Raw genomic sequence first — 26736 nt, forward strand, 5'->3', positions numbered from 1 at the left:
AAAAGTGACAGCTGAACTGCACATTTTTAACAGCCTGCTGGGAGCACAACTCTACTGCGAAAAAGGCATCAGCTCCCATATTTCTCAGAATTGCTGTGATTTTTATTTTATTTTATTTGACATGGCTGAATAAATTTTAGCAGCAAATGGTAGGGTTGCACAAGCAGTGTGAGAAATATGTGTTGCTACAGCTATATTAAAAGGAAGCTGTACTATCCACCACACAGCATGTTTTCAAATTTGGTTGGCACAGTCCCAGGCTTCTGCCATCTGTGCTCAATCATCCTAGCCATTTTACCTCCAACAAGCCTGGAATTAAAACAGCAGAAACCTTGGACTGTAGAAGGTAGGGGTGGATAATTCTGAGAAAAGGAAACATTATTTGCTTATTTTCTTGAAAAACACAGTGAAGTAGGCACTAGGCAAGCCATTGTTGTGTCCCACAAGTCATTTCCTACTTATGGCGACTCTAAGTGAATCTATTATGGGGTTTTCTTGGCAAGATTTGTTTATAGGTTTGCCCTTGCCTTTCACTGAGGCTGAGAGCACGCAACTTGCCCAAGGTCTTCCAGTGCATTTCTTGGCCCAATGGGGAATTGCAGTCTCCAGACTGTGGTCTCCAGAACTGCAGTCCAACACTCAAATCGCTGCGCCATGCTGGCTCTCAGGCAAGCCTTATGTACTGGAAAAATATTTTATGGAAGGATGCTGTTGCTGCTGAAAAGGCCTTCTCTATCACATTACTTAATCACCGGAGATGGAGGGGACAATGAGAAGACTACCTTGAACATATCTTTGAGGTTTAAAAGCCCTACATCAAATACACACACTTGAGAAAGACAGTTTGATAAATGGGGCTATTGGAAGCAAGATGCAACTCCACCTTGCAAGGCCTCAGTAACTCCACCTCTCTACCTGGTGTCCCTGTACAGACATTTGCACCAAGAACCCACCAGTAAGAAAGCAAGCCAATACAGGTCCAGCTTCTTCATCCTGGTGGTATGAGCCAGCCCAACTTCTGTCCACCATAATCAAATGCAAAAGTATAATTGCCCCATTTCTCTGAATCATAAGAAAACATGGAAGAACCATTATATTACTAAGTCAATCAAAAACTATAATGGTGGAAAAGAAAAATGGCACATAAAAAAAACCGCACACACTGAAAACCCATTAATAATAGGGGCAATTTCCCCTTTGTTTTAATGCAACAAACTGGGTACAATTTATTTACAGTTTCTCCTCTATGTACAATAAATGCCTCAAGACCAGTTTTGAGGATAAAGACTAATCCATGCATTGACTCAACCTTGGGTTGCAGCTCAACAAAACCAGATTAACAGTAATAATGCTGGTAGTGTTTGTAACAGTGTACTTACTATCAGGCCCTCAGAATGTGGGCCCATTGAGTTGAATGAAGCCCACCACCTGTCTGATGCTCAACAGCTTTCTGCTTTTATCCAGGAAAAATATAACTCTTACAGAGCTTCTGCTGTTCTGTGGTTGGTTGGGATGTGCACGGGTTGTGTATTATTCTGTTCACGTAGATGCAAATCTGCATACTTAGTTCTTTTATGCCAACTTTGTTTCATCAGCAGATCTTCTGTTGATGAACTTAAAACTCACAATTCAGCCTCTAAGTCCTGGTATAAGAATAACTGTGGCAATGACTGAAATGTTAAACATTTTCTGTTTTTCCTCAGATTTTAGGTTGTGAAAAATTATAAAATTATTCTGTTGATATTTTTATAACTGGACCCTGAAGTACCATGGTCACAACACTATTTATATCACTATATCAAAAATCACAAATGAAGATTTTGACTGTAACAAGTTGACAAGATATTCCAGATCTCTTTTACTATCTAACCATAAAAACATGAGCTAAGGCTATCACTGGGATTTAAAATCAAAAGTAGAATAATGAAGCCTAAAAGGTCATGCAAAATTTAGGAGTCTTTCATCTTTTAAAAATATTTTCAGTGCTGATAATGTTTGTTGACTGTTTCAAAACTGGTCAATAAAAAAGGTCACAATATATAATTAGACAGATGTTTGCTTGTAGTTTTTCGTATCCAGGACTTTCTTCCCACACATCGCACAGATGCCTAGGAACAAGAAGCAAAGTGAAACTGATATCTCTTTATCCAGTCAAAATTATCCTAATTTTTATATTATCTTACTTCTCAGTATATGGATAACACACTTTTCAAGAGAAACAACAAAATAAGAATTTATAGCAAAAGCCTCACCCTTTTTGTATGCACATCCCTGGCAGTAGTGGGAGCCTGGCTGATGAACTGAACTTTTACAAATTCGGCATATTGCAAATTTGTTTTTGCCATAAGGATCAAACCTAGGAAAACAAAAACAATAGAGTAGTATGTTTATTTATTTACTATACTTACTTTAATTTCTTCTTGCTTTTCACCCAGTTATTATTTTTGAAAGCTGCTTACATTCATGAAATAGAGCCAGGCTGTGCCACAGGGTTTACAAACAAACAAAAAAGGAACACAAGGGAATGGGAGAGCAAGAGTTTGGAAACCAATTCTTTGAGGACAGGACAATGTAATGAATTATAAGTACGCATTTACATCTAGTTTGGATCAGGATGACTTTCCCTTGTTAGTGACTGTCGTTCCTTTTACTGATGCATTGGGCCAGAACATTCTTTCCCCTGATGTCTGAAGCTTCATGTAAACAGGCTTTTGGAGATGCATATTCCTTCTAGTGGGAAAAGGAAAACAAGCTCCTTGGAACTACTATATCTCTGGCTGATAGATGGGGCAGGCTGGTATCCTCCTTGACTTGACAGTAAGGTAGGGCTGTAGTTTTCAGGTGGTCCTAGAGTGTTTGGCTGAACAAAGAAGCCAGAGAGTTGCCAGCCCCAGTTCCAGGGGGGAGGAAGGGAAGATTGTTGCTAATTAATTGTTGTTAATTAATTGTGTTTATCATTTATATAAATGGGTAAGTCAAATCATGCACAACAGTATGATGGCTTGAAAACTATGTGTGATACAAAAACCAGGCACCAATTATTCATTTAATTTGTCATGCTTCAGCTTGGAGGGCCATGAGACCCAAAGAGGTATGCAGTGACTCTCCTTGAACTCCTCCTCATACCACACAGTACCAGTGCTATTCATCAACTGCTGCTTCTGCTTCCTTTCTGCTCTGCCAGTTGCTCCTACCACACTACACATTTCCAATGCTCCCTTCTTATTCAGCAGAAAGGAAGAGGTGGCAGTTATCACCACAGCAAGCCAAGAAGCAAAGTGAAGTCTGAGGTGGGGAGGAGTTGCAAGGTATAAAACAGAAAGAAAAGCAGACAAGTCAAATTTGATTACGGTTGTCCCTCCATATTCGCTAGGGTTAGGGGAACATGACCCTCGTGAATATGGAAAAACCGCAAATAACAAAAACACTGTTTTTACCTGAGAGGACACCTCTCTAGGAATCTCTAGGTCCTCCAGTGCAACTCTGTGGTCAATGTCCAACATACACTGATCATAGAATGGCACTGGAGTAGCTACAAATGGTCTTTCAGTGCAACTTTTAGTTAAAGTTGACCACAGAGTTGCACTGGAGGACCTAGTCAGTCCTAGAGAGAACATATTAATGAAATCCGTGAGTAATCAGATCCGCAAATATCAAAGCCACAAATATTGAGGGATGACTGTATAATTGGAACAAGGGCTCAGTGAGGTACCGGCGCAGTAGGAAAAAGTGAGAAAGCCACTGGGATAAATTAGACTGGAAAATTGTGGGAGAGCAAGGACAGGAGCGAGATTATGTGTGGAAAGAACAAAAGCAGAGATGGGGAGGGCTATTCAAGAGAATGCAGCAAATTGAGAATATCTATTGCCCACCTCCCCCCAGTTTGAGTCAACTTGGTTAAATATAGTAGGATATTAGTTACCTTGCTTTCTTTGACGTCAATGCCTTGTTTTCATTTAATTTTCTCCCACCACTTTCTATAAACAAAAAAGTGTATCCTTTAATATAAATAATTTCTAAAACATTATAAATCAAGCTATTCTAAGAATACCACCCAAGCAGGAAACGATACAAAGCATTCCTAGTGCCCAGCTACACAAAGCAAGATGTAAACTGCATTATTGTACATGAGCAGTTTGAAAAAATTGGAATTTTAATATTTTGCAAAAATAATTCTTATTACTGCTGCAATGTTAATTGATTGGTTCAGTTCATGAAAGGATTTAAAAAGGGTCCTGATTTTCTGCCCCTGAATTTAGTGTTCCCACTAAGCCCTTCTCTGGTTTAGCACATCGAAGCTAGGTTGCAATTCTGACATCTTACTGATGTTGCTGGATCTTCTGAACCAAGTTTATCAATGTCAAATTTGTTCATGTCCACATTATCCAGTAAACCTTCTTCGGTAAACTCCATCAGCACTTAGCTATCAAGGAAAGCTCAACTATGTATGCCGCAAAGTTGTTGAAACAGATACAAAAGTAAACTGGAATCTATGCATGTTCAAAGGGATTCTACAGAATGACCGACTAAGAGAAACTATGGGCCAAAACAAAAGACGGAATTTGAAGATACATGCTGTGGCCCCAATCTGCCTTACAGCCGGCTGAAAAAGGAGCAGCAATGAGCCACTTCGTTTTGGGTTGGCAAAAAGGCAGATTTTCCTGCCCCTGCAGCCAATGAGTGGCTTCAAGTCGCTCTGGTGGCGTGCAATGTATAAAAGCTGTGCCACTGGCCCATGTCTGAGCACCGGTGCAACGTAAGGGTGTCTTGGGGGCATGCGGTGTCTGTATGTCATGCCGCCAAGCTGGCTAGAAGCCAGCTTTTCATGCTGGTCTGTTTTCCCCCTTCATTAATATACCTTCCTTAGAAAGTGCTTTTATTCTTTTATTTAAAATGATTTCAGGAACTTTCAATGAGACAGAGAATCAGATACAAAAAAGACGCTGCCACACTGCAGAAATAAAGCAATTTGACATCACATAGCTCAATGCTATGGAATTCCAGGATTTGTAGTTTGTTGTGGCACTAGAGTTCTCTGACAAGGAAGGCTAAATATCTCACAAAATTACAAATCCCAGAATTCCACAGCATTGGAATTGGCAGTTGAAGTGGTGTGAACATGTTTCACTTCTGCAGTGTGGCAGCAGCCATATATATATATTTATATATATATTCCTGACTGAGACTATGATTTTAAAAAGGCAGCTTAAAGGAAAGATTTTCAGACTGTCTCTGAATGGGTATTTCTAGCCTTATTCACCTCAACAGAAAAATAACAAACTGTCTTAAATGAACATCAGAAACACATATCTATGTTATGATACAAATTTTTAGAACTACCTGTAGTGTTTCTTGCACCATCTTTCCATGTATCAGGTGTAATTACAGTACCCAGTTTTCTCTCACCTACAGAGAAGCAGAAAAATGCACAATAAAAGCTGTGAAACTGAACATGTTGGAAGCACAGCACAGATTTTGTTAGGCCCATTGGCAACTAGTAATACAAAGTATCTCATTTTTTGAATTCTGCCATCTTGTGATGCTATGCCCACCCATAACTGTCCATAAAGTGGCTGGTTCTTCCCCCTCTGTCATATCCCACACATATGCGTCAGCAAGTGGTATTCCAAAGTACAGTAGGCCCTCCACATTTGTGGGTCTGACTTTTGCAGATTTGATTACAGTGGGTCCTTGATATACGCGGGGGATCCGTTCCGGACCCCCCCGCGTATACCAAAATCCGCGTATGTTCAAGTCCCTATTGTCCCCAATGGCGGCGCGTGTGCACGCGCGCCACCATTGGGGACAAAAGTCCCTGGCTTACCCTCCCCTTTCCTTCCCTCCCTCCTTCCCTTCCTCCCTGCCTCCCCCCTTCCCTCCCTCCCTCCCTTTCCCCACTTACCTTGCTCGTCGCCGACGCCGCTGCCTCCAAGTCGCCGTTACCGGCGGCGGTGGCAAGGAGGCATGGCCCTCGGCCTCCGCGGGAAGGCTGGGCGGCGCTGGAGGCCAAAGGGCTTCGTGGCCGCCGCCTCCGCAGAAGGGCCGGGTGGCTGCCTAGAGGCCCTTTGGCCTCCAGCGCAGCCCAGCCTTCCCGCGGAGGCCAAGGGCCATGCCTCCTTGCTGCCACCGCCGCCGCCGGTAACAGCGACTTGGAGGCGGCAGCGGCGGCGACGAGCAAGGTAAGTGGGGAAAGGGAGGGAGGGAAGGGGGGAGGCAGGGAGGGAGGGAAGGAAAGGGGAGGGTAAGCCAGGGACAACTTCCGGGTTTGCCTTCCGCGGATGCTCAAATCCGCAGAAGGCAAATCCGCGTATAAGAAGGGCCCACTGTATTCATGGATTGTTTGCTGCTGTCTCTGAGGCTGCCCTGTGCTAATTTTAATAGGGACTGCAAGACTGAGATATTGCAAACGAAGCTTGTAAGTCCCTATTAAAAATGGCATAAGACAGCAGTGGAGACAGTGGGAAGCCCCATCAGCCATCAGCTTCTGCCTTGCAAAGGAACTCCGCCACCTCAAAGGCATCTACAGGGGGTTGAATCTGCAGATTTTACTTTTTGTGTGTGTTAAATATGGGGGATTTTTTTGGGAGGGGGAGTCTAGTTCCTGGTTTTTCCACTTTCATGAGGGTCCTGTGCCCGTAACCTCAGCGAATGTGGAGGGATGACTGTACATGCCTCTGATTCTGGAAACAATGTGCAGCCATCATAAGCAAATGCTAGCCATTTCTTCTATTTTATCCATTTTACATATTGCATCCAGCTCTATTAGTAAATGAACAGCTAATTCATAACATTCCATTCTATATGTTGTTGTTCTGTGTCTTCAAATCATTTCCAACTTACCAGCATTATTGTCTTTGCTAATGATCTGTGCCTTTTCTTGATGTGGCCAAAATCTGACACCCTCAATTTAGGTCCAAAACACATTGCAGAAATGGTCCAGTTTGAGATTGCTTTAACTGCCCTGGCTCAGTGCTAGGGAATTCTGGGAACTGTGGTAGTTTTGTGAGACATTTAGCCTTCTCTGGTGCCCCAACAAACTACAATTCCCAGGGTTCCCTAGCACTGAGCCATTGGGCAGGTAAAGCGGACACAAACTGTATTATTTCTGCAGTGTGTTTTTGGACCTAGTCATCTTGGTTTCCAGGGATTGTTCAGGTTTGATCTGTTCCAGAACCCATTTCTTTGTCTTCTTGGCTGTCCATGATATCCTCAGCATCTTTTCCAGCACCTCATATTTTGGCCACATCATGAAAAGGCAGGAATAATTATACCATGATAATAACAATAACACTACCATAATAATACAATTATAAAACCATATTACTAATACCAATGATACCACCACAAATAATAATAATAATACAACCATACTACTGCTACTAATACTACCACAACAATATCATAATAATAATGATAATAAAACCATAATAATAACAACATAGTAATACTATGATAATAAAATCATACTACTACTAATGCTATCACCACAACATAGTAATAATATCAAAATAATAATACTATAGTAAAACCATACTACTTCTAATAATAATATTAATAGTACAGTACCACCACCACCACAAACAATAATGATACTATAATCATGATAGTAAAACTATAATAATACTATAATAATAAAACCGTAATACTACTACTACCACTAATAATAATACCAAACAACACACAATAATGATAATAAACAACATCAACACCATTATAATAATAAAACCATAACAATAATACCATAATAATACTGTAATAATAAAACCATACTATTACTACTGTAAGCTGAATCCTGAGGCCCTATGAGTAATTCAATGACTTATATAAGAGTTCAAACCAAGATTCCCAGGTTCCTTTTAATTGGGGTCAGACCAGATGCTCTCAAGGTGTGATTTTCTATAATTAAGACATTTCCACATTTCAATGCCCAAATGGCCATTAACAAACCAGAGTCCACCCATATTGATGGTGGGGGTCAGTTTGCCTTTTTCCAATCATCTATTACTGGAAGCCACTCCTTTTCAAATTTTGATATATTTTTTTTAATTCTTAATTTCGTGAGATAATTTATCCATCGTTCTTATATCATGTTCTTATATCAGGGCCAGCCTGGAAGAAGGAAGAGCCCTCCCTCCAATCCATCTGCCTTGGTCCAGGCCTTAGAGGGAGAGAAGAACCACTGGACCTCATCCCCTTTCCCTCCATCATTCCCTTCTCCTTTTGTGTCGTGTCTTTTAGATTGTAAGCCTGAGGGCAGGGAACTGTCTGATTCAAAATAATATTGTAAGCCGCCCTGAGAGCCATTAGGGCTGAAGGGCGGGATATAAATACCTAAATAAATAAATGTGTCTCTTGTAGCCAAGTTTCAATGCTTGGTAACTCCTTTCCCCCCAATTTTTGGGCGGAAAGCTCTATTGTTGATTGTTAAAACCTAACCCCAAGCAGAAATGTACTCTGAATGAAGTCATGGGAATCTCAGTTATCTATGCGTGAATTGTTAGTCATCTGTAATGTCACCTTGCAAGCTCATAATGCGCTCTACATAGGGCTACCTTTGTACCAGGTTTGGAAGCTTCAGCTAGTACAAACGCTGCACCCAGATTGGTTGCTGGAACTGCCAGGTCAGACCATATAACATTCAATAAAATTTTAAAATCTACATACATACAACAAGATAAAATCATCAATCTCAGAATCTGTCAGTCAAATCCTAAAGTGAACTTTAGGTATTAAGATCTCTTCATTGGCTGCCTATTAGCTTCCGGGCTCAATACAAAGTGTTGGTTATTACCTATAAAGCCCTACATGGCTTGGGCCCGAGTTACTTGAGGAAGAGCCTCTTCCCACACAATCCGCCCCGCACTCTCCGAACAACAGGGAAATATCTGCTATGTCCACAGCTCCAACCCTCTGGAATAAACTTCCAGATGAAATTCGGGTCCACCTTGGATGCCTTTAAGAAGGCCTTGAAGACTCATTTATTTCGGTTGGCATATCCGCTTGACTCTTTGTAGAATGTTACTCCCCGATGGAAGTTCACTTTAGGATTTGACTGACAGATTCTGAGATTGATGATTTTATCTTGTTGTATGTATGTAGATTTTAAAATTTTATTGAATTGTATGCTTATTTATGATTACTATGTAAACCGCTTTGATCAGATGGAAAAGTTTTATTTATTTTATTATTATTTTTATATAAATGTTGGAATCCTGTCAGTAAAGCTGTTCTTTCTTTGCTCCTGTAGAGACTGCTCTGTTATGGAGGAGAAGGGAACCTCTTGATCAAGGGCCTCATTCCCACTACCTTTTAAACCAGATCGCAATTCAGTTTGAACCAGTTCAAACAACCCTGGCTCCCACTTAAATCGATTTGCTGAAGTGATGTGGTGAGGGGGGGGCACACGCCAGACCCATTTAACCTACATCTTTTTGATGCCGATTTTTTTTCTGTGTCTTTTCCCACAAATCGATTCAAAACAAGCGTAAACCACAAGCGGATCGGAATCGATTCAAATTTGCCCTTTGGCCAGCTGGAGCTGAATCATTCTGAATCGATTCATCCGTGAATGCAAACCGCAAGCGGGTTATTTTGATGCCAGGAAAATGACAGAAACTGCGACAGGGACAAATGTAGTGGGAATCATACTTCAATGTCGAACCAATCCATCAATTCGGATCACACAGTGATTGATCTGTAAGTGGGAATGAGGCCAAGAAGGATAACAATCTTTCCACCTGCAGCCCATGTACTCTAAGGGCAGTCGTGGTGGGAGCTGATATCTCAGTTCTTCCCCTTTGCTTACACTGCTACTACAACACCAACAAGCAACAACACCATATTAATAGTAATGAAACCATGCTACTACTATTATTACCACCACCACCACCACAATAATACCATAATAATAATAATACACTTGTCCCCCAATATTCGCTAGGGTTAGGGGCACAAGATCCCCGTGAATGTGGGAAAACCACAAATAACAAAAACACCTTGTTTTTATCTGAGCGGACACCTCTCTAGGCATTTCTAGGTCTTCCAGCACAACTCTTTGGTCAACATCCAACAGACACTGACCATAGAACTGCGCTGGAGGAGCTACAAGTGAATCATAGAATCGTAGAGTTGGAAGAGACCACAAGGACCATCCAGTCCAACCCCATTCTGCCATGCAGGAACTCTCAATCAAAGCATCCCCAACAGATGGCCATCTAGCCTCTGTTTAAAGACCTCCAAGGAAGGAGACTCCACTACACTCCGGGGGAGTTTGTTCCACTGTCGAACAGCCCTTACTGTCAGGAAGTTCTTCCTAATGTTGAGGTGGAATCTCTTTTCCTGTAGCTTGCATCCATTGTTCTGGGTCCTGTTCTCTGGAGCAGCAGAAAACAAGCTTGCTCCCTCCTCAATATGACATCCCTTCAAATATTTAAACAGGGCTATCATATCACCTCTTAACCTTCTCTTCTCCAGGCTAAACATCCCCAGCTCCCTGAGTCGTTCCTCATAGGGCAAGGTTTCCAGACCCTTCACCATTTTAATCGCCCTCCTTTGGACATGGTCCAGTTTCTCAATGTCCTTCTTGAATTGTGGTGCCTAGAACCGGACCAATATTCCAGTTGGGGTCTGACCAGAGCAGAACAGAGTGGGACTATTCCTTCCCTTGATCTAGGTACTATACTTCTTCTATTGATGCAGCCTAGAATCGCATTGGCCTTGTTAGCTGCCGCATCACAGCGTTGACTCTGTCCTCTCTAGGGATCCCTACTATATCCTCCAGTCCAACAACAACAAGAAGGGCGACAATGCTTCCCTTCCCATGAGGCCACACACTCTCTCTCCTTCCACTCACACTTTTCGCAGACCATGGCGATCCCAGGAGCGACGGAGCCCAGGGAAACAGGGAACCACCGGCAAGCGCCCCAACAACAGCAGCGACGACACAATTCCTTCTTACTTCCGGCAACCGCCTATTTCCCCTTCCGCCTTCCTGTTCAGCGCTCCTATTGGCTGAGGAAGCGTAAGGAGGCGTGGCTCGAGCGTGACGTAGGAAGAGCGTCGCTCGCGGCGTGCCTAGGCGCGATGACGTCAGAGGCGACAGGTAAGAGACGTTCGCAGCTGGAGGACCTCGCCGAGGAAGCTCCGCCCCCTGGGTTCTGGCGAGGGACAGGTGAGGAAGGGGGGATACCCGGATGTGGGGTCCCCCTGGCCTGGGTTGGGGTTGCCATGGCAACCACTGGAGAGGGCAACCTGGCCTCCTCCTCCTCCTCCTCAGAAAGGAGGACCAGGGGGGGAAATGGAGGACATTCCTAAGTTAAAAACTACAAACACTCATAGAACATGAGTCTTCTTATTACTCATGCTTCTTCATCCTGCTCAAAATGGAGGACATTTGGGGGGGGGGGTTCCTCCTGGACAAGGAATGGAGGACATGTTTGGGAAAAGGAGGACTCCAGCTCACCCTGCTTTCCCTGTTATTATTATTATTATTATTGCACCATATATTTTAATTAAATGTTATCCTATACACGACCCAATGCATTTCTCTTCTGCACAATTGTTTACGTCATTATTGTTTTTCAAACCTCTTCCTCCGTCTTGAAGGCCTTCGTATTTAAAGTGTATGTGCCTTTCAGTATAAATACGTATCTATTTGTTTAGAGGCTTCTATAAGCAATTATAACATTTATAACAATACAACATGGCTACTGGTATATATCTATGTTGTTGTTGTTGTTGTTGTTGTTGTTAATTAATCTTAACAGGCATCCTCAAAGCAGCATATATAATCAGATATAAAATTGTAAAACAATATTAAAAAGACACAGTTCCAAATGAATAAACTTGAAAACTCAAGGGCAGATAAGAAGATGTTATTATCTAGGTTGCTAACATGTCTTACATTTCGGTCTCCTGGCCAAGAGGAATGGCAAAATGTCCTCCGTTTTCAGCCATGATTGAGAAGCGTGGGTTTATAATTCTATGAATGTTTCAAACTTTTGTTTTGGAAGGCCCTACATTTTCCAGGTGTGTCCTACATTTTGCGGTGCCTTGTCCTCCTTTGCGTTTAGGTCACCCTCCTCAGGCCTCCTGGAGAAGAACGCTGGTGAAACTTTAGACCGCTGCCTCAGCACTGCAGAAATAGTCAAGTTTGACACCCCTTTAACTGCCACGGCTCAATGCTATGGAATTCTGGGAATTGTACTTTGTTGTGGCACCAGAGCTCTCTGACAGAGAAGGTGAAAGGTCTTAGAAAACTACAGTTCCCAGAATTCCCTAGCACTGAGCCAGGGCAGTTAAAGTGGTACCAAACTGGATTATGTCTGCAGTCTACTCTCCATCAGGGTCAAAAGGCTAGCCCTGTTTTAAAGTATTGTGTTGTTGTGTGCCTTTATGTTATTTCCAATTTATGAGGACCCCAAGGCAACCTTATCATGGGGTTTTCTTGGCAAGCTTCATCAGAGCGGGTTTGCCATGGCCATCCTTTGAGGCTCAGAGAGTGACTTGTAACAGGTCACCCAGTGGGTTTCCATAGCCAAGCTGGGATTCTAACCCTGGTCTCTTAAAGCGCTGCTATTCCACTTTTTAACTGCTTTGGCTGCCTCATGTTGCATTCTGGGATTTGCAGTTTAGGGAGTGGCATTTAGAATATTCAGCCAGAGAGGTCTTAGGCCTCACTGAACTACAAACTGCAGAATGCAACAGGAGGCAGCCAGAGCAGTTAAAGTGGAATAGCAGCGCTTTAAGAGTGTAGTGCGATAATCTCTTCTAACACTCAAACCACTACACCATGTTGGTATTGGTCATACAGTGCAGTGGTCCCTCCACATTCACTGGGGTTAGGGGTGAAGGACCCCCGTGAATGTGGAAAAACTGCAAATTAAAAAGCACTATTTATTTTACCTGAAAGAACACCTCTCTAGGAATCTCCAGGTTCTCCAGTGCAACTCTGTGGTCAACATCTGCCAGAAGTTGGCCATGGAATCATGCTGGAGGACCTTCAAATGCCTAGAGAAGTGTTTTCTCTAGGAACTTCTAGATTCTCCAGCACAACTCTATGGCCAACTTCTGCTCAGGTCCTTCAGGCGCAGGCCCATGACCTCCCTGGTTGAGCCTAACCATCTACCATCTTCCTCTCTTTCTGTGTCCCTCCAGCTTTCCCAGCATCATTGCCTTTTCCAGTTATTCATTTTTCTTCATAATGTGGCTAAAGAATGACATCTTCAATGTAGTCATGCTGCCTTCAGGGGAGAGTTTTGGCTTGATCTGTTCTAGAACCCATTTATTTGCCTTTTTGGCCATCCATAGTATCTTCAGCACTCTTCTCCAGCACCACATCTCAAATGAGTTGATTTTCTTTCTATCCACCTTCTTCACATCCATGCATGGTGATGAGGAACACAATGGCTTGGATGATCCTCACTTTAGTGTTTAGAGTTTTATCTTTACACTTTAGGATCTTACTACTAATTCATGTATCACAAGCTTTAAAAAGAATCACAGAATTATTTTTCCTCAGTAGTTGTGTACCCTGTTTTTGTTTGTTTGTTTGTTTGTTTTTGCTGAAATACCTAAATCAATCTTCTTCTAAGAAAAGGAGGAAGGGCTAACTATTGTCATTTTTCTTCTTTCTGGCACTTTTCTACTAGAAAGATACCTACAGTCTGCTCTAGTGTAGCCTGATCTTACGTATCTTTGGCGGGATACAGACGGGCAGGGGAAGACGTCTTGGAGGTGTATTCTGCTGAATACGGAGCCTCCAGACCGCCCGCCCCGGGGGCGTGGCTCAGGAGATGGGGCTTCCACATGGGGGGCAGTGAAGACGCCTCACCTGGGGCCGTTTCAGACCCGGAGTTTCCAAACCGCCGCCTCGGAGGACGCTGCAAAGAGAGAGGCAGCTTGCTCACGGGCGGCCAAAAACAGGACTTTTTTTTTTCTTTTGCCGGCTGGCGGATGCGCAGCTGCGCAGCTGCAGCGCTAAGCAGCGGCGGCAGAAAGCCTATGGGCACATTTAAAGTGCCCAAGCCCCTTTAAAACTTTTCCCCCCGCTCTGCCCAAGAACAATGGTGGTCTCCTGCCAGCTGGTGATCAGCTGGTGTTGGCATCCTTGTCCGCTTGCACTTTGCCAGTGTCACCAGCATCATAGATGCCTCCTCTCCTTTGGTCCCCGCGCTCTTGCTGAATCTGCAATGCACAGCTACAGCTGTCTCCGCTGCCACCGCTGTCCCCCTGCCATCCCCCATCACCTCCCTTGTATATATGTAAATATTTACAGTTTTAGCGTTTTTTTATTGTTAGGTGAAAATGGCACAGGAATGTGTGTAGGGGTTCACTTTAAATTCCAAACTTTCCCCGATTCTAGCAGCGCATGCGTACATGTTGCTCTAGGGTTAGGGTTAGGGTTAGGGTTAGGGTTACGAGTCTTAAAATGCGCTGCAGCTGTGCTGCAGCTTCCACACCTGCATGGCAGCTGACGCTGCAATTAAAGCCTGACTGCAAACTGCGCATGTTCCAGGACCCTGACTCATTATGTGACGCAGCAGACACGGAGCTTTTAAATGGGCAACTTAAATTAGCAGCGTAACAATTCTGGCGCACCGGTGCAGCAGCTTACAGACGGAGCTGCGCAGCTGCGCATCATACAGAAAAGAAGCGGGGAAAAGCAGCACCTTTTTAATGCCGCTTCTTCCCGCTTGGGGCGTGCGGGGGGCGTGTTCATGGCGGCATTCAGGTAAGGCCCGTCTGAAGGCTCTACCTTCATGACGTCATGAATACACCCCTTTTTGCCCGTCTGTATCCCGCCTTCATTTCAATGTAAATTCCACATGCATAGTAGGCCTGTCTCTTAAATACATGAGTATCAGGCTGTGGCTTCATTGTACTTCTGTTGTTGATTTTCAGTTGAATGAAATTATCTGAGTCTATCAAACCTCTTCATTTTATAAAGGCATCGTCGTTAGTACATTATGTATAGGAACATAAATGGTTTTATTTGTTTCACAACAGGTGAAGATTGAAGAGGAAACACCATGAAGGACATGGAGATAAAGAGACTGCTTTCTGCCAATGTTACCTGCATATTTTCAATTATTGTCACAACTGTTGTTCCTTCTCTGTTTTTGGAGAACTTCTCCATCTTGAGTACACACTTGACATGGTTGTGCATCTGTTCAGCAACTGTTGGGACCGTAAATATAATTTTGTATATTATTCTTAATCCAAATCCATCTACTAGAAGAAGTTCTCTTGCTCACAAGGTAAATCTTAATCCTGTTGAAATTTCATGAGTTGTTAATAATAGCAATATATGGTACTTTTCAGGTCTTTGAAATGGCTGTTAGACATTATTTTTGTAATTTGTACATCTTATTTTACATAATAGTGTTTATGTCATTTGTAAACCTCTGTGGAAGTTTAGGGCCAATAACTTTAAGATAGGCAGGCTTACTGTTGAACATAAAGAAAATAAACATAATCACCATGGAGAACCTACAGAAATTTGACCTAGACAATGAGGAAATAAAAATAGTAACAGATTTTCTTTACCTGGGATCAAACATTGATAGGAACAAGTACTGCAGCTAGGAAATCAGAAGAAGATTGTGAATGGAAAGGGCAGCTGTGAAAGTATGAGGGCCCAAACAGACAGGCCAAAGTAAAGCTGCTTTGGGTCACTTTGGAGGTATGCTGTTTAAATGATGCATGCGTCCTAAGGACTGGAGCACAGCTTTGGCGCAGCTTCTGGCCTCTTAATTAAAATCATACAAGCCACTGTATTTCCTATTACCCTGTATGGATCTGAGAGCTGGACAGTTAAGAAAGAATACAGGAAGGAAATCAATGAATTCGAGATGTGGTGCTGGAGAAGAGTGCTGAGGATTCCATGGGCTGCCAAAAAGGCAAAATAAATAAATTTTAAAAAATGGCGCAGATTGGGCCAGATATCTTCCTGGAAGCCAAGGTGACAAAACTGAGGACAAAACTGTAATACTTTGGACACATCATGAGAAGGTATGAATCATTGAAAAAAACAATAATGCTAGGAATTGTGGAGGGAAGTAGAAAGAGAGGAAGACTGCATGCTAGATGGATGGACTCCATTAAAGAGATCACGAGTATGAGTTTGCAGGAGCTGGGCAGAGCAGTGGACAGGGTCTTGGAGATGTCTCATCCACTGGATCACCATGGATTGAGATCTACTCGGGGGCGCTTAACAACAACAACAATAAAGGTCAGATAGGAGATGTGGCTGGTGCGATGGAAGCTCTGTCCACGTTGGCCTTATAATTCCAACTTGGGCTTGTCACTGGACAAGCAACTGTGTTTGTTGTTGGGTTTAGTGGGCTACAGTGTGACTGAGCCTTCTTTAGAATTCATTTAAACCATCCAGATAGAGATGTAGATAATTAAAACAGTAAAGATTTATAGTAACAGAGAAAATAAACATCTAGGCGGGATACACACCGCCATATAGTACGTATTGTATACGTACTAGGGTTAGGAAGGGGCGGTGCTTCCGCACCCCCCTAACCCTAGTACGTATACAATACGTACAAGATGGCGGCGCCCCTTCCACATGGGCGCCACCATCTTTATGTACTGGACGCATAGCGTCCAGACGTGTCGCGGCGCCTATGACGTCGCGAATGCGCCAGCGGCGCTTCGCGACGTCATCAGTGCGCCGCAAGAAGAAGCTCCGAAATGGAGCTTCTTTTGCTCCGCGCGGGAGCCGCGCGGTTTGGCTGCTGCAGCTCCCGCGCGGAGCAAATGGCACCGGCGGGGAAGCGCCGCAAAGCGGCGGTTTGTATCCCGCCCTAGAGTCATGCTGGTTCCATACAGGATATTGTAACACCTGTTCTCCCTGAACTCTTTCCATACTTTCAGCTCGCCCTCCATCCCCCCCCCCAAAAAAAAACCCTGCTCAGATTTCCTGCATTCCCATCTTCCTAATTGACCCCATCTCTATATCTGTCTGGTCATAACTAACTGTTTAACAGACAAGTCCCTAGGTTATTTGCGTTCCCCATAGCGCCCCCCCCCCCCTCAGCTAGTTCTGCCCAGACTAGCCCGGCTTCCTGCTTCACAGCTGATAGAATATTGGGTTGCTTTCCACTACTGAGACCAGATTTCAACTGAGAATATTTGGGGTCAAAGATCACTGTCTCTATGCCATTTTCTTTAATAGAAGTGGAATATAGTGGGCCCTTGGTGTCTGCTGGGATTTGGTTCCAGAACACCCTGTCGTTACCAAAGTCCCATTAAACACAATGACATAGTAAAATAGTGTCCTTTATATAATATGGCAAAATCAAGGTTTGCTTTTTGGAATCTATATATTTTAAAAATATTTTCAAGCCATGGATACTTGAATCCGTGGACAAAACAATCTGTGGATATGGAGCTGATGATGGTGTGTGTATAAAAATATTTTTCTCTTTTTTATATTTAATAGGTGGCAAGGTTTATAAGATGTTGTGTGTACTTTTTCATGTCTTGCGTCCTGTTCCATGGAATCATTGTTCTTTATGGAGCACCATTACTAGAGTAAGTCTCCAAAAATTCCACTTTATCAAGAGATTATAAAGTATGGATGCGCAACTGTAGCCCTCCAGATCGTATTGAACAGCAACACCCATAATCCCTCAGCACTGGCTAAACTGGCTAGGACTGATAGTAGACATTTGCCAATAATATATGAAGGGCTGCAGTAGCTCACTCCTGCCATAAAACAAACTGTTTAATTTTTGCATGTCCCATATCAGGCTGTTTAAGGATAAAATCCTGTACATATTAACTTGCAAATCCCAGTTAACTCTGGCTTGGTACATACCTCATTGAAAATGATTTCAGATTAGAGGTGAGAGTGTACATGACTGAAATGAGGTAGAATTTGAACTCGAGAAAAACGTCTCCCGTACATGACCTGAGGCTACCATTATTGCTTTACCATAATCCACCCTACTACAAATCAAGAAATAAAACATTTACAGTGCGCCTGCGCCATACGCGGGGGCGCCATATACGGCCTTGAGCATACGCGCTCAAGCCGTGGGGTGCGCGCAGGGCGGCGCGTCCCATTCAATTGAATGGGCGCGTGTGCCTGTTGCGCCCTGCGTGCGCCCACGCCGCCGCGCACAAGCCCCATTGTTTCCAATGGGGCTCGAGCATAGGCGGAATTTGCCTTACGCGGAGGGATCCGGAACGGATCCCCCGCGTAAGGCGAGGACGGACTGTAGAGTCCATGACCATATTCTCATTTACTGATACAGGTTGAGTCATAACACACATACTATTCATTCTATAGATGGAATGGATTAGTGACATTCTTTTTCTGAACATTTTTAATGGCTTTATCTCAGTGTAACAAAAATAAAGGGTTAAATACAAAGATCCTGTTGGCTGAATGGACCTGTATACCATAGAGAACACTTCACTGTACATAGTTGTTGATGATGATGATAAGCCACAATGTTGTGAGTTCGATCCCAGGGCTCCAGGTCAACTCAGTCTTCCATCCTTTCGTAGGTCTATAAAATGAATATCCAGCTTTTGGGGGGCAATTGGCTAACATGTCATAAACCACTTAGAACAGTGATTCCCAAATTTTAATCCTCCAGATGTTTTGGACTACAGCTCCAAGAATTCCTGATTATTGGCCAAACTGGCTGGGGCTGTTGGGAACTGAAGTTCAAAACATCTGGAGGACCAAAGTTTGAGGACCACTGGCTTAGAGAGTGCTTAGTTCACTATGAATTGGTATAGAAATGTAAAGTGCTATTGCCTGCCCTTCTCTTCCTCCGCCTGGCCTTCCTCCTCTGCTGCCCAGCCTTCTCAGGAGAAAGCTAGACAAAGAAAGAGCTTTGCAGGGTGAGCATTTGCCTGTCCTCCACCATTGTTCCTTCTCAGGAGAGAGCCAAGCAGCAGAGAAGTTTTGCAGAGCAAGCGCTCCCAGTCCTCACCTTCTGCCACTGCTTGGTCTTCTCCTTAGGACAAAGCAAGGCAGTGGAGGAGTCTTGCAAGGTGAGTGTTCCTTTGGCAGGCCGTATGTTGTTTAGGTCTGCTTTAAACACTCCTAAAAGCAGTCTTTAAAAAAAAATTCCTATAATCCAGTTTTGAAACAGTTAAAACAGCTAAACTCAGATTCCCATCTGATCTAACCTATGTGACCAACTGAGAGGAATTAAGTGATTTATAGTCTAGCAAGCCCAGTAAAACTGCAGGTTTCCCACCCAAGTCATAGAAAATGAAATGACACTCCTCTCTGTACTATCGTCTCTGTTAGGTTTTCCAACACAGAACTTTTAAACAACTTCACCGATCCTCTTTGTTTTTGACACTCCTTTAGGTCAGTCTTGGAGACCTTTTTATTTGCTGTTCTTCTTTCTACCTTTACTGCTTTGCATTGCTTGTGTTTGCTGGGACCAAATATTCACATATGGCTCAAAGTGTTCAGTAAAAATGGGTAAGTTATATATAGGTTTTTCATTTGAAATATGGTAAATGCAATTGAAATTAGTCACAATGTATTTGTAAACTAAGTTCAAAATAATATAAATAGTATAAATATTGAAAAGGAATAGGGATAAAATATCCCTCCAGGTCAAAGGCTGGCTGTTGAACCAATTAGCATTGTGGTGCTTTCTGCGTAAAGGAGAAATATGGAAATATAATGACTAATTTCTCACATCCTTCCACTTCTAAGCTTTATTGGCTTAGTAAAATTTGTGTCTAAATATATAAAAATGCTTCCTTACTATGTCGATGGTGGCATTTTTGAAAAAATGGAGGAATGTGAATTAGAATATGGTAGCTGTTTATTGAAAAGCCGTTTTGAAAAATGGAGTGAGGAGCCTAAGAGCCAGCATAGTGTAGTGGTTTGTGCATTGGACTTTGACTTCAGAAACCAGGGTTCAAATCCCTACTCAGCCATGCAAACCCACTGGCTGACCTGGGCATGTCACACTCTTTTAGCCTCAGAGGGAGGCAAAGGCACCCCCCCTCCGCCTGAACAAATCCTGCCAAGAAAATTCAGTGATAGGTTGACTTTAGGGTCACCATAAATCAGAAACAACTTGAAGTGTTTCTGTGAAGCCTAGTAAAATCATGACTAAAGGGGCTGGGGACAAAACATAATCAAGTTTGGTTCTCCCACAATTTGCGTTGTTCCTTTTTTAAAAGAAAAGAAATCCCCCACTTTAGCAACCCTCAGAATCTCCACTGATTTTTGTTTTTCTCACTCTTTGGAGTCACCAGCTGCCTTCTTTGTTTTTTCAGGAATAGGATTGTCTCTGACCTGTCTTTGGGAAAAATGCAAACATCTTTCCATATCTGAACAGAAATACTGCACAGCACAAACAGAATCATATAATAAGTCACATTGTGTGGTAGATGGTAGCTCAGCAGGTTTCCTTTTTTTTCCTGCCTGTGTTCAACACTCTTGGCCTTTGTTTGTGTTCTGACTTCTTGCTATTGTAACCAGCACCACTAAGCTAATGACTAGCTATCAGAAGCCCGTAGTGGGAAATAAGTGCTGTGATAAGATGGCCCATGCTAATGGAACTAGAAAAATGTTCTTTTGTATGACTCTTCAGTTATTTTCCAGTCATTGTTAACAAAAATAACAACTTTAATGAACATCCTTTGGCTCTACGGACAATGGACAATTCTTTTATGGATGTTCCCTTCTTTCCTATTACCTTCCAGGCTAGATGATTTCATTGTGTTCCCTGTCCTATGGAACATCAGTTTTGTCATTGATATTGGACATACTTGTGGAAAAAAGGGTGGGATATTAATACTGTTCTACTACTTTGTGAGACACAGTTCTTAGATTTCTTGTATATTGGGGGTGTAGTAGTCTTTGTGATCCCCTGTCTACTAGCAAAAGTACCTAACAGTGTGTTAATTGAAATAATTCTTAGTTTGATAAGCTGATGAGTTGAAGAAACGTGCACAGCTATCAGAGTTGAAGCCATTATGCCCACCTAGTCTAGATGAAGCCACGACTGCTGGTTATGCCTGCTGCCATGACACTTTCCTTGAGCTCTCTTAGGGAGGGGTCTGCACATTGCATGATCATGATTGTGGCTGACAGCATTAGGAAGGGGAAAGATCCATAATCCTGTTCCTTGAATTGCCCTCTCCTGGACTTCACATTATTCTGATTTGAAAGTTATGCAGTGATATGGAAAGTTTGCTGTCTAGTGATTTGATCTGGTGTTGCACCCTTAAAGTACATAAACACTTTTAATTTATATCCTAAACCCAGCCTTCACCTCAGGTACATATCCCTTGAGTGAGTGTAAGGTGCATGCCAAGTTTCTGGTGTCTAGGTTTCCTGGTCTTGAAGGTATGTTCCCCTTCTGTTATGATAGATCTGGATCACCAAGAATTTAATCATATGATCTGCAGTCTGAGGTTCTCACAGCTGTTGAGTAAAACTGCATTGTAACTATGGACACTTATTTGGAAGTACATTCCACTTTAATCAGTACAGTTTGTTCTCTAGTAAGCAAGCATGGATGGGGAATGTCTTGCTCTTCAGATGTTGCTGGACGACATCCATCTGCTTACCACTGTTTAAGATGACTAGGACTAATAGGAGTTGTGGTCCAACAACATCTAGAAGATCATACATTCTCTCTGGAATATAAATTGGGGCCTCACCTGTTAAAAGTGATGACATGTTGTAATTACTCTGCAGATCACTGTGTTACATTGTCAATCCTCTGACTCTGACCAGCTTTGGGCAGACTTCTGGCTTGTGGCATCTACTTTTTTAAAAAAACAAACCTGGAACCTCAAGATTCAACGGTTTGAACCTATTGTAAAAAACATACATTTAAAGAGTTTTGAGCTAAGGAGTTTGGGGAGGGAAGCAAGGAGGGCCCAAGAGTTATTTTGTTGCTGGTTTTGTTAAACAGTTGAGAATCAGAAATCCTTGACAATTTACTGCAGATCTCTCAGAGACCTATTGGTAAATCCAGATCTTTCTTTTGCTGACTCATGCCTTTCCGTTTACTTTAGTCATTCTTCCATAGATATTATTCTCTATCCCTTTTCATCCTTGTTACTCTTCTCTTGTTGCCAGCTGCCTTGAATCCCATTTTTTATAATAATAATAATAAAATTTTTATTTCTATACCGCCCTTCTGTGCAATCAGGGCGGTGTACAACATCATAAAACATTACAAAACAGTCCTCAATATACATATACATACATACAGTTAAGGTTAAAATACATCAACATCAAAACAATCAAAACCAACTTGCCACTGTTGGCTTGGGGCGGGGAAGAACTAATTGGGGCAAATATCAGGGAATGCAGATCTGAACAGAAAGGTTTTTTATAATAAAATTTTTATTTCTAATGTATTTTGGGATACATTAGGAGAAATGTGGTGATAGAAGCCAAATAAATAAAATAACATTAGTTGGGATGACTAATTATACAAGATGTTATTCAGGATTTTTGTGCACCATGGATCTGTATGGACTCATATTTTCAGATTTTGTTTTTCTTTGCCTCCCCCATCACTTTCTATTACACTGCTTTCCAATTTGTCTTTGAACTATTGGCTACAACTAATCCACAATGATTTCACAGGTAATTTAGAAATGGAGCCTGTGCAACCTGGGTGGACACCATTTTTATATGAAGGGCCATTTGGAATGGGAAGCCAGAACCTCTGGAGCGTCCACACTGTGTGGAACTACCACTTTCTTTTTCCTCTGTCAGCTAGAGGGCATGGTAGAACCATGGAGGTGCTTTCTCTGAGCATGAATTTAGGGGCCAGAGGAATGGTGCATCGCTTAATGACTGTTCTCATCATTTTCTGCCTGTGCTGTTAGTCAGGTTCATAGCTGGTGGCTTCTTGCATGCCGGACTTCTCAAGTGAAGTAGTTGCTACTCCAGCTAATGATGCTACTATTTCCCCCACTATTTGTGGAAATTGCTGGAGGACAACCAGAGTTTACAAACACTACACTTTGCAAGCGCTTCTTGAACCAGCTGAAGCCACATCTTTCTTCTTCTTGTATAAACTCTGGCTTCTACTCTGTTGGGGCTTATGTTTGTGTTGCTTCCCAGCCTTTCCTAGTGCATGTGCATAGAGCTCTAAACTGCACTCTGAAATTCAACACAGAATTGGCCTAGCGGACCCTATCAGTCACAGGTTTCCCATCACTGTTGTACACATTGAACAGGGAAAATCTCAAGTGGTACTTACTTTTGAGAGGACACATGTAGGATTTCACTTATAGATGCCAAAACAGGAAATAATACATACTAAAGATTGTTTCCTTCCACCACTCTCTGTGTATTTCTTCTGTACATAATACCTAGGGCCTGAGCATATAGGCAGGAAAAAGCAGCTCAATACTGTTTTTCCCCAAATCTGTTTGAAACCCCATTGTCTGCATGGCCCTTTCCCAAGGCAGCCTGAACACCCACAGATAGTCTGCACCACGCAACGTCAAGCTGTGACTCACATTTATTATTTTTTGCCTTCCCCTCAATGCATGTGCATGATCACATGAACATACTGCCTGTGGCTGCCAGTTGCCCTGCCCCTCTATTATCCCATTGTTCGCCCCATATAACCAGCGGTGTGATCGGCCACACAGTCACATGTGTGATGCACCACCCATACAATGACACATTGGCAAAGCACAATCATGGAGGCCCCCATTACTTGCCCCCTTTTCCCTCTCTTCACTCCATAACCCCTGTTGGGCTGTCTGGTTTGTGCATGTTGTAATTACATCTAGTGCATTATCTACTGCCCTACTTGTCCTACTTTTGCTTTTTTGCTTTCCTAGTTTCCTGCACTCGCACCATGCTGTTTATACACCAGTACGATGATGCACATTTTCTGCATTGAGACAGAGTATCAGAAGTTCTTTTTGCTCTGCTTTTAGTCGCAGAGCATGGCTTCAAGGCAGTTTCGAGACAGAATATCATGTGTTGTTTCTGTGCCACTTCTAACAGTGTTTGTTACTCTTTATAGCCTGCTAGAGGTTTTAACTGTTGCAAATTATTTCTGTATCATCTGTAAATGTGCTCTCTTGCTGCTTCTTTCAATTGAGATCCTTAGCTCCTCTTCCCTTCCTCCCAAGATATATAATATAAATAAAATGAGCATATGTTGCTCTTCTCCTATGTGTCTTAGGTCTAATCTGCTCTGCAGAAATAATGCAGTTTGACATTGCTTTGATTGCCGTGGCTCAGTGCTATGGAAATCTGGGATTTGTGGTTTTGTGGGATATTTAGCCTTTGCTGTCAGAGAGCACTGGTACCACAACAAACCACAAATCCCAGAATTCCATAACATTGAGCCATGGCAGTTAAAGTGGTGTCAAACAGCATTATTTCTACAATGCAGATGAGACCTTAGTCATGCAGAATTGTATAAATCTAAACAAATAACACATCTTTCAAGGTTGAAATATATTTAACGTTTTGGGGCATATTTGTCTAATATTATGAAAAAATAAGCTTTCTGCTTAATTGTTTATCTCACCATATTTATCTCACCCTTGGCCAACGTTGGTGGGTAGCCCAAATATCATGGCTAAGCAAAGCATAAAGTGGAATAAATGAAGGTAAAGCGTAAGCAAATGATATTGCCTTACTGTCTACACAGAAATCTTTGTTTATGCTGGGTGGATTTTGTAGGCGTCAATATAACCCAGGAATCTGAAATGTTACTCCAGTTTTGTGACTTCAGCTGATTCTGTGTCTGCTATGAACACTTCTGGGCTAGAGGAAAGGGTGCTGTTTTCACTCTCTATATACAATCACTGCTGTAATGTTGCAGCCAGATGGTAAAGTATCTGTAAACACTGAGCAGTAGAGGCTCAAATTATGTCTTCTCTGCGACAGCTAAGAAGCATTGTGTTTATTTTATTTACGGCTGTTTTAAAATGATACAAGTTGAATCAAAGGGCTGGCTAAGGATAATCCCCCCGTATTTCCAGGCAGACTTCACATAATTCAACAGGAGAGATGTAGAGAAAATATTGACTGCACAAAGTATGATTTGTTCCTATATTTGCTTACTGGCAGATGTACACTCATGTGAAAGGGCATGCCCTTTTTGTTGCTGTTTTTAACATATATTCTTCCAGTGACAGACCAGAACAAAATTTAAAAATAAATGTAAGGAAGAACAATGTCCAAGCAAGAAATTAAACCTGCACATCTGAAAGAGCTAAGAAAGATGATAGTCAAGGTAAACCAGGGGGAGATAAAGTGTTTCCTGGGGAGGTATGTGCCCCCCACCCTTTTTGTGGTCCCCAGCACTCCTCACAGTGTTTGTTTATTTTTTAAAAAAATCACATTGCAATTTGCATTGAAAAGGAAAGGGAAATAAATTCACTACAGTCCAAATCACATTAAAGCCAATTTAAGTACATTTACAGTTTATTTATAGGTCATTAGAAAGCAAATCAGTAGCACTTCTTCCCAATTTGTCCTGGATCCCAAAAGTATGCAGTTAACCTCTCATATATATATTGATTGATACAATTAACATATAGGATTGTTAGTGGTTTTTATATATAAACCACTAACAATCCTATATGTTAATTGTATCAATCCTGTCTGTTAATTGCTTCAGCAAATATATGTATATATGTTTGTTGAAGCAGTTAACAAATAGGATTGAAATGATTAACAAATAGGATTGTTGGTGAATTATGATGGTGTGAGTCAGACATAGCTGCCTAAATACCCTAGGCCTAGAGGCACCAGATCTCATCGGTTCTTGGAAGGGTCAGTCCAGGTTAGCCTTTGGATGGGAGACATCCAGTGAAGACCAGGTAATGCAGGCTGTATTTCACAGAAAGGATCTGGAAAAACCATCTCTGAGTATCCCTTGCCTAAGAAAACCCTACTAATTTCATGGCATTGCCATAAATCACAGGCGACTTGAGAACACACACACACATGTACATATTGTACATCAGATTTATGCCATTGCAACACATTTTTGGATCATTGGAGATGTTGATGTTCTGTTTCAACTGTACAGTGATCACATCCACCAAAGCTACCTTGTAAGTAGCACAGCCTGCAAAATACCCTATTCTGTGTTGTTTGTTTGTGTGTGTTTGTGTGGAAGGGTGAGTGGGGATATGTCTAGCTATTTTACTTTGCAAGGGTGTCATTTGCAGAAACTTTCAGAGGTCACTGAGATTTTTACAACACCTCATTCAATAGCAAAATAGTTGGATACATCCCTGCTCATCCCCACCACCGCTTTCTGACCACTCTGAAATGGTTGTGTGAGTGTGTTGTGGGGGACCGTATTGTTTACAGGATGGGATGTTTTTTGTGTGTGAAGAAGGGGCTAGCATTGTAAGTTTTAGCTACATGACACATGCATGTCTCCCACTGCAGGATAAAGTTGGAAAGGACCACAAAGGCCATCTATTCCAATCCTTTGCCATGCAGGAACCCACTGTTAAAGCATTTGTGAGAGATGGCCATTCGGCCTTTGCTTAAATAGACCTCCAAAAAAGATTGTCCACCACTCTCTGAAGCAGTCTATTCCACTGTCAAACTGCTCTTACATATACCAGTGGGTGAAACATCCCAGAACCCACTACAGAGTAAAATAACAAGGAAAAGAACAGGTCTAATGGCTGTATAATTGCACTCTATTTCAGTATTAAATTAGATTGTATAAAGTACATCCAATATTATAATAAAATGGTATGAACAACAATCATGTT

The 26736-nt window shown here is 42.3% G+C and overlaps 2 protein-coding genes across 3 annotated transcripts in view; one reads left to right on the forward strand and one right to left on the reverse strand.

Moving 5' to 3' along the window:
• Positions 1-1167: 1167 nt before the first annotated feature.
• Positions 1168-10983, reverse strand: CRIPT (CXXC repeat containing interactor of PDZ3 domain). The gene is made up of 5 exons (XM_089529144.1): positions 10853-10983; positions 5341-5406; positions 3923-3977; positions 2253-2356; positions 1168-2108 (listed from the first exon to the last, which is right to left on the reverse strand). Exons 1-5 carry the CDS (start codon positions 10866-10868, stop codon positions 2044-2046), a joined length of 306 nt encoding a protein of 101 aa, XP_089385270.1. The 5' UTR covers positions 10869-10983; the 3' UTR covers positions 1168-2043.
• Positions 10984-11069: 86 nt separating this feature from the next.
• PIGF (phosphatidylinositol glycan anchor biosynthesis class F) overlaps positions 11070-26736 on the forward strand; it is a 44672-nt gene continuing 29005 nt past the window's right edge. The window contains exons 1-4 of one of the 2 annotated variants that reach the window (XM_089529150.1): positions 11070-11170; positions 15007-15257; positions 17453-17544; positions 19346-19462. In XM_089529150.1, the coding sequence (XP_089385276.1) occupies positions 15030-15257; positions 17453-17544; positions 19346-19462 (437 nt within the window). In that variant the 5' untranslated portion in view covers positions 11070-11170; positions 15007-15029. The remainder of the gene's footprint in view (positions 11171-15006; positions 15258-17452; positions 17545-19345; positions 19463-26736) is intronic. The other variant, XM_089529151.1, reaches the window with a different exon arrangement.

The sequence above is a fragment of the Sceloporus occidentalis genome, unplaced genomic scaffold, assembly GCF_023333645.1.
Source record: "Sceloporus occidentalis isolate IW3139 unplaced genomic scaffold, rSceOcc1.0.p SCAF_6, whole genome shotgun sequence".
In the NCBI taxonomy this organism is placed as follows: Eukaryota; Metazoa; Chordata; class Lepidosauria; order Squamata; family Phrynosomatidae; genus Sceloporus; species Sceloporus occidentalis.

Bases quoted from the DNA above. Each gene is read 5' to 3' on its own strand.
- CRIPT (XM_089529144.1), bottom strand. The intron at 2,357-3,922 runs GTAACTAATATC...TTGTTTTCCTAG, and splicing joins TTGACGTCAAAGAAAGCAAG to GTTTGATCCTTATGGCAAAA. The intron at 2,109-2,252 runs GTGAGGCTTTTG...TCTTGTTCCTAG, and splicing joins GGGATGTGCATACAAAAAGG to GCATCTGTGCGATGTGTGGG.